Source organism: Thermobia domestica, chromosome 12 (assembly GCF_964235325.1).
Source record: "Thermobia domestica chromosome 12, izTheDome1.hap1.1, whole genome shotgun sequence".
Classification (NCBI taxonomy): domain Eukaryota; kingdom Metazoa; phylum Arthropoda; class Insecta; order Zygentoma; family Lepismatidae; genus Thermobia; species Thermobia domestica.
Genome location: NC_137465.1, coordinates 173,716,990 through 173,724,706, shown reverse-complemented (window position 1 = coordinate 173,724,706; position 7,717 = coordinate 173,716,990). Strand labels below are relative to the sequence as shown.

Genomic DNA, 7,717 nt, shown 5'->3' with positions numbered 1-7,717 from the left:
AATGTTACTTATTTATTTTATTTAAACAAAATTGGGAGATTTAATTAGCTAAACATTTTGCGAAACACTTAGATAATATCGTGCTAAAGTTCTAAATATCTAAAAGTTTTTTTTTTTTTTTTGAAACATCAACTTAGCAAAACACCATGTAAACCGTGTTATTAGCTAAATTTTTGTCAAACATTTATTTAGCTAAGGTCGTGATTAGAGAAAATATCGTCTTCGGGAAGGATTTTCGCATTCTTTAAGCTATTCAGACATTTGTCCTGAATCATGACATAGTCTGTTTGATATGATCGACCGTCTACTGTGGGTTTTCTCTTGTATTTTCTTTTATGCTGGTTGAACCAAGTGTTCCCAATTCCTAGAGAATTTTGTCTACAGAAATCTAGTGTTCTTTCTTCCTTTCATTTCTTTCATATAAACTACATTTGTCTTTGACACTACCTTCCTGTTCTTCTCCCATAACTGTATTGAATTGTCATGATTTTCCTCAATTTCAGTTGTCTGTGAAGTGGTTGGTGTGTACGTCTCTATCACTCTTCTTCTTCTTCTTCTTCTTTTTTACGTTTTCACATTATAACTCTGTCGTCAACAAGTTCTACTTTTACTATCCTCTTTTAGCTGTTTACTCAGAATTGTTTCAACACGTTTTGATTGCTCTTTTCATCACGAGAGTAAAACACTCTATATATTCTACTTCACTTTTCAAGTCCTCATTGCGTTCCCATCCAACTCTGGAAACTCCTTCAAAATTTTCATTATTTTGTTTAATTTCTTCTCAAGATTTTTAGATTTCCCTCCCTGTAACACGATACTTATATTCCATGTCCCTATCCTAAACCTTTTGCTCTTTCTCGTCTTCCTTTCTTCATTGATTATCCCCACACTGTTACTTTCTGTTATCAGCAAACTAGGGGAAAAAATAGAGTGGTAGTTTCACGTTGTCTTCCTCCTGCTATTATCCCAGTTGCTAAAGTCACTCTGACCACACTTGGAACATAGGTTGCCGTACCAACAACTACAATTCCTGTCAACTTGATTACTGACAGAACTGCTGACTTTTTTCCAAGACAATCTTCGCCTTTATTTGTCCATTTAGACCAATTCCGTAGGGTAGCCCTTCCACTAGTGAACTACCGTTGACATAGCTCTAAATTTCGACGTATCACGCAATCCTCAATACCCAGTACATTAGTCTAAGTGTCTTTGTAAAGGTTTTACTTATCAAGGAAGGATCTGAGCTAAGAAAACAATAAGTAAAACAGTGGCGTCTCTTAAGGGAAGTCACGACGGAAAATTAAGCTTTTATGACTTCAAACTACGAGACAAAGCACTTTCTTGGTATTAATTCTTCATCTAGTTTGAAGCAATGAAAGTTTAATTCTTGTAAATGTGACTTCCTTCAAGAACCGCCATTGAATTAAACCACAATGTAAATTAACATCTTTACTACTATAAGACTGCTGTCTATCTCTTCATGGAATGGAACAGGAATTACTCCGAAATACCCATGGGAAACAAAAAAAAAATAATGGGCTGTTACTTTCTTTTGCGCCTTGGAAACAATTGGTACGAGTAGAATTTCAGAGGTTAACAATATTACTTGACAATCTTAACAATAGGCGGCAGAAGAAATATTTGCTGTGGAAATAAGATATTGAATAATACAGTGGGTTGTGTTGTGCTAATTAATTAAGTAGCTATATTTTGTATATGAATAGATCAACATCATGTCTAGAAGACGAGGGAAAATACCGACACCGGAAGGAACTTTCAGCGACTATTACTCCGAGGGTATCCGTTATTTTACACTGAAAAAATACGCATTGGCAGAAATATCTTTTAGCAAAGCCATTGAAATGAATGATAAGCACTTGGAGAGCAAAGTGTACCGAAGCAAGTGTCGCCTGTTACAGTGTAAATTCAACGAAGCCATGAAAGATGCTGAAGACGTGCTTGTGAAAGACTCACACCATCCGCGAGCGCTACAGCAGAAGGCTGATATAATGTTCCGCACGAGACGTTTCGAGGATGCAGCCGTCTTTTTTAGTCGAGGACATCATAAAAGACCATTCAAAGAAGAATATAAGTATGGTGCTATGGTCGCCAAGGAGGCCGTGGAAAACTGTATAGGTAAGGATTAGGGGTGTCGTCAGAAATTTTGGTGTACAATACTAAAAAAAAAAAAAAGAAAAAAAGAAAAAGAAAAGAAAAAAGAAAAGAAATAATATTAATGTTGTTGTTTGCCATGTCGTGTTTTGCACGTGCTTAACTCCATGGTTTGCTTATGCCTTAACGATTGGGTTATCCTTAACGGCTAGGCAACTCCTTGAGTTATGCCACCCACAAAAAGTAAAACAAATAGATATTCTTAAATCTCTACGTTTAAATCGTAACTTTCTTTTTAGTATTGCAATGATTGAATAACATGTATATAGTAAAATATAATTATAAAAATAAAATAGATATTAAATTAATCCAGGAAGAGGGCCGCGGTGACTCAGTGATGGAGAGTTCACCTCTGATACATGGAGTCATGGGTTCGATTCCAGCTCGCGCCAAGCGTTAGTGAGTACTCATCAAGCTGAGAAAACCATACCAGGTCCAGATTCTAACATCTGGAAAAACTGTGATCCCCAGCTGGAGGCCGAACAATGAAAGGTAGAGAACCAGTAATTCAGATTAGTTGGAATTGGATTCACAATACGACAGGAATAGGAATTGCTTTTACCAAGCACTGAGAGCAGGTTAGATCCATTGATGGTAATCATGAGGCGTTTTACTACTATGAGTGGTCAGGGTTGGCAAGTAAGTTCTCGTTAGTAGGAGCTACACCAAGCACATGCAAGTCTGTTAATTATTCAAGGGAGCCTTGTCATTTGACCAGCACACTGTACACTTTCAGGTTCTTCTGTCACTCACCAGGACCGTACTTCCCTCAAGCTAGGGAATAGAAACAGTACCAAAATAGCCATCAGTCAGTACATTCCCACATCAGTTCAGCGTGCACTTCCGGCGACCAGCCGCCACTGATCATTGGTCGGTCAGTGCCCATCAACCAGCCAGTTGACACTTCCCGTCACCACAAGCACATTAAAACATCCATTACTTCTAGTCCTTAAAGGACCCGGAGTTGGAATTCAGCGACCTCCTCTACAGTACATGATGTGCGCTTTTCTAGGACAGGTTGTCACATTCTATGAAAAGGAGATATTTTCCGAATGTGAAAAAACAATACTTGAACAAGGGTCAATCCAGAACTGATCATCAAACTTATGCTCTGTGTGTGGTGGAACTACGAGACTTCGAGTTCTTTCTTAACGGCCTAACAGTCATACCATCAATACCGACCTTGGTGCAACAGAACACAAAACTATACTCGGCTCAGAAAACGCACAAAAAAAGCACGAAACTTGATGACGTCGAACTGATAACACACTCAGCATATAGTCCTGACCCTGATCTTGCCAATTTGGATTAGACCTGTTTCGGTCCATGGCACACCTCCTGAAATTACGATGCTTCATCAACCAGCAGAAGATGGAAACATCAGTTACTGACTTCTTATCTCCTAAGGACAAGACGAGAAATCGAGGAACTGGCTGCAAATAGACCAGAACGAAGGGTTGTATTTGAATCTTAGCCTACTTTCCTTGTACTAAATTCACGTTTATTGCATGCCAGCATATTGCAAAACTTATGACTTGTTCTTTTATAGCAAACATAAATGGTCCAAAAGTTTCTGTGCATGACGACACTCCTGTCAGTTGTAAGCGTAAATAGTTCGTGTTACACTTCCGGTTTTGTCCCCAGTAGAGACACTGTTTTGTATCCTAACAGTAATAGACACTTATGTACGTCGTACACCCTTTCAAAGATTTTCTATTACAATTCAATTAGAAATTAATACACATTTGAACTACAGAATTTGTAGCTTTGCATTCTTTGAAAGACTGGATTTTTCAGAGTAGAAATTTCCAATTGGCGGATGTATAACGTTTATAATCTGAGAAAACCATTGAAAAAAATAAATTGATCAAAGGAGGAGAGCAGATGAAATAGGAGAATTAATAATAAAAATGACCGTAGCGTAATCATAATCATAGATCCTTGTGTAATGTGCCTACAAAACTATTAATATTCATCTTTGCCTGTTACCAAACTGTCTTTTTTTTTTTTTTTATCAACATTCAGAGTAACTGTCAGCTCCTTTTCCTCTCTATGTGGTTTACTGATAAGTGAAGCAGCAAACTTCATGATATTTGTAGAGTTTCTCACATGGTATTTTAGTTTAGAGAATCGGGGAGCTTTAGTAATTGAAAATAAGCACAATCGACACGAAACGGGAAGAAATATCCAGTCTATTATGCTGGCAAGTGACCTTAATTAACTCATAAGACGGATTTCTCTGCTTCTCTCCGTTTTCCAAATAAATTCCTTTACTTTTGGTGAATAATCAGAAATGTACAGTACCAGTTTTATCTACAGTACCAATGGGAAAAGCAACCATGTTCTTAGAAAAATCGGGATGGAACCTTTAAAACTTCGTCTTCATATCAGTGAATTCTTTGTAAAAGAGGCATATTACTCTTCCGCTGTAATCATATATCTCTTAGATGTGCTTTCTGTGCTGAAACTGCTCGTTGTTTAAAGTTATCTATCCTGATACTATCATAAATACCTTACAGATAATTTTAATCTGAGGTATAGTAGATCACAGGTAGATAGATCCATATTGCTTCTGGTAGGAATAGCATACCAAAATCCAAAACAAATCATTATGGAAGAAGCAACAAAAAGCAGAAACTGGAGAACTTACGTATATGATACTCAGAAGAAGGACTTAAAAGGTCAAACAAGCACTAAATAAATCTAATGCATGTTCCAATATATATATATATATATATATATATATATATATATATATATATATATATATATATATATTAGAGCCTTAATTTTAGTTTTATCTGGCCACATTTGCGAGATCTCATCTTTCAGTGACATGATGCATGTTCCCATACCTCAAAGGTAACCCAATGTGTTCTACTTTACATATGCATTTTATCTGGGCCTATGGAATGTCCTCATACGTACAGTATTAGAAATGTCGAGTAGTTTGAGATCTGTGGTTTGACAGAAGAACTTTTTTTTTCGAATTTGGTGTGAAAATTCTCCTATAAAATTTTTTTGCAGTGTAGTCTTGAATAATTGAGCTTAAGATTTCATTTCATTTTACAAAGTATTTAATAGTAAGTTTAACGTTCCACACTTATACTCTTCACGCTAAGGGAGACAGATAATTAACGAATATGTATTATTGCAAAATAAACGATGAAATAAGAATATGGGAAAAATCAGGATAATCATTACAAAATCAACAAACACAATGTTATGTATCACAAACTCACATAATCTGAGATAAAACTAGTAACTGCTTACATTAGTGGGAGCGCTCTATTACTGAGCTCCCATGTTCCACTAATGTCTGTTACTAATTAAATTTATTTATTTACAGGAGCCAAACAAGGGATCCGCTTTGATGAGGTCATCCATATCATTCCTAAGATAAGTATTCCTGACGATTTGGACTTATATCCTACTGATACTCCGCAAGACAAGAAGAAGACGCTATTTGCTGTAAGGCAAGTTCTAGGGCAGTTATTCCCAGATGTCGCCTTCAACGAAAGCTTGTTGGAACACATAACAACCAAAGACGTTGAAGAAATCACAGGTCCTGCCAAAGAGATTTTAGCCTTCATGGAGCAGAACAAAGAGCTCTGGGGACAAGAAACGCCCTTGTATTCGAGAAGAAACTGGCTTATCTACAACAGTATATCTCTCACTCGGTGGTGGCAAAAGCGGAAGAGAATCATTGCGACTGAATTTGAGGACAAAGTACAGGCTATACGGGACATCTTGAACAAATATGTGGACAGTATGAAAGAAGAATTGGCCAACAACAAGCCTTTGGATTCTATTCGTGTGGGTTTGAAAGCGCTTGCTCTGATACGGCGTAAGAAGGAAAAATACATACCCGAAATGGCTGAATATCTATGTATGATATATGGATTAATTGGTTGTGCCTATGAAGACTACGGAGACTATGAGAAGGCAATGACGTTCCATGTTAAGTTTGTGGACACTGCTCAGACAAGTTCGGACGTACGCCTAATAGTAAGAGGATACACGAATCTCGGAAAGGCACATGCTAGGTTTAAGAAATTCAGAAAAGCTATTGACGCGTGGGAAAAGGCACTACCACATATAGAGTTGCTCGAAGAAAAGGCATGGATGTATCACGAAATTGGTCGGTCTTATTTTGAGATCAAAAAATATGATGCTGCACGGCTATATGCTACTAGATCTGTCGAGACAGCTAGATTAGGCGAATGCACTGAATGGTGTCTCAATGCATTCATGCTTCTGGCTCAAACGGAAATCCAGTTAGGAAACACGGAAAATGCTAGAGGTGCGTTGATTGAAGCTAAGAAATATGCTGCCATATTGTCTCATACGATGGCTGGTACTTATATCGACAAAACAATAGGGGAAATAGAAGCCAGTGAAACGAAATCCGAGAAGAGACAAAGATTGGTTTCTAAGGCTGTATTATGAATATTAATAAGTTTCACTACACAATTAATTAAAATAAATTAGCTAGAGTAGGAAAATGTTCACATTTGATTTTTCTTAAAAATAATAAAAAAAAAGATTTTAATAATAATAGTTCTGGAACTTATTTCAACAATATTTATAAAAGCACTGGTCATTATTTATGAAATAAACTAGCGTCAATTACCCCCTTCGCTAGGTTAAAATAAGAAAAAATAGTAATACGTTTCGTTAATCAATCACTTTTTATTAGCACTGAAGCGCTCTCTGATATCGGTCATTTTCGATCATTCATTTAGGCCTGTGTGTATATATATGTATATATAGTCCTCCCCCAAGTTACAGGGCTGACTTTGGATTTAAACGGCATTGAAAGTGTCACTGTTCATCTCAGCGATATAGTAAATAGGGGGAAATGGGTACCTTTAAGCAACAAACAGCTAATAGCACAACTATTTATTAACTTATGAAAGGAAAAAAACAATAATACATAGCTTACAAGGATAAAGCAGACTTTGGTAAACAAACTTCGGGGCAATATTTTGCAAGGTGATAGTGCTCATTTAAAGTATTCGTATTACTAACTGGGAGAGCGCAATAGCCTAATATAGCAGAGAAAAAGCGTCTTAAAGTTTTCGATTCGCCGCAGATGTCGTACGTTGCGCAAATTTGTCAAGTGACGGCGTGGCAGAATCAGTAGCATAAGCCAAGGGTCCTGGGTTCTATTCCCCTAGAGTCAACTTTTTTTTTAGCTTGAACCAATAAAGTAGCCAGAGACACTTGCAGCTACAAGTAAACTGTTAATTCACCATATGTCTATAGTGAATTAAAACAATAGAAATATTCAAATCAGTTGTAAAATATTTCAATGTTTCACTTAACTAGCAACGAATTGTAATCTATTTCGTAAATATTTTGATATCACGAGTTATATTATGGTTATCACAGTCGTTGCGTAAAAAATGTTCTTGACACTTCGTGTCTACATCTGTTGACAGTGTGTGTGTACTACTAACACTGGCGCAAATGGTACGGGGGTTGAAGGGGACATGTCCCCTCCAATCTTGACACTGACCGACTGTCATCCTAATAATCCGAT

The 7,717-nt window shown here is 36.9% G+C and overlaps 1 protein-coding gene across 1 annotated transcript; it reads left to right on the top strand.

The window, feature by feature from the left end:
• Positions 1 to 1,619: 1,619 nt before the first annotated feature.
• On the top strand, positions 1,620 to 6,659 carry LOC145665817 (outer dynein arm-docking complex subunit 4-like). The gene is made up of 2 exons (XM_081732932.1): positions 1,620 to 2,136; positions 5,522 to 6,659. Exons 1-2 carry the CDS (start codon positions 1,734 to 1,736, stop codon positions 6,619 to 6,621), a joined length of 1,503 nt encoding a protein of 500 aa, XP_081589058.1. The 5' UTR covers positions 1,620 to 1,733; the 3' UTR covers positions 6,622 to 6,659.
• The last annotated feature ends 1,058 nt before the right edge of the window (positions 6,660 to 7,717 follow it).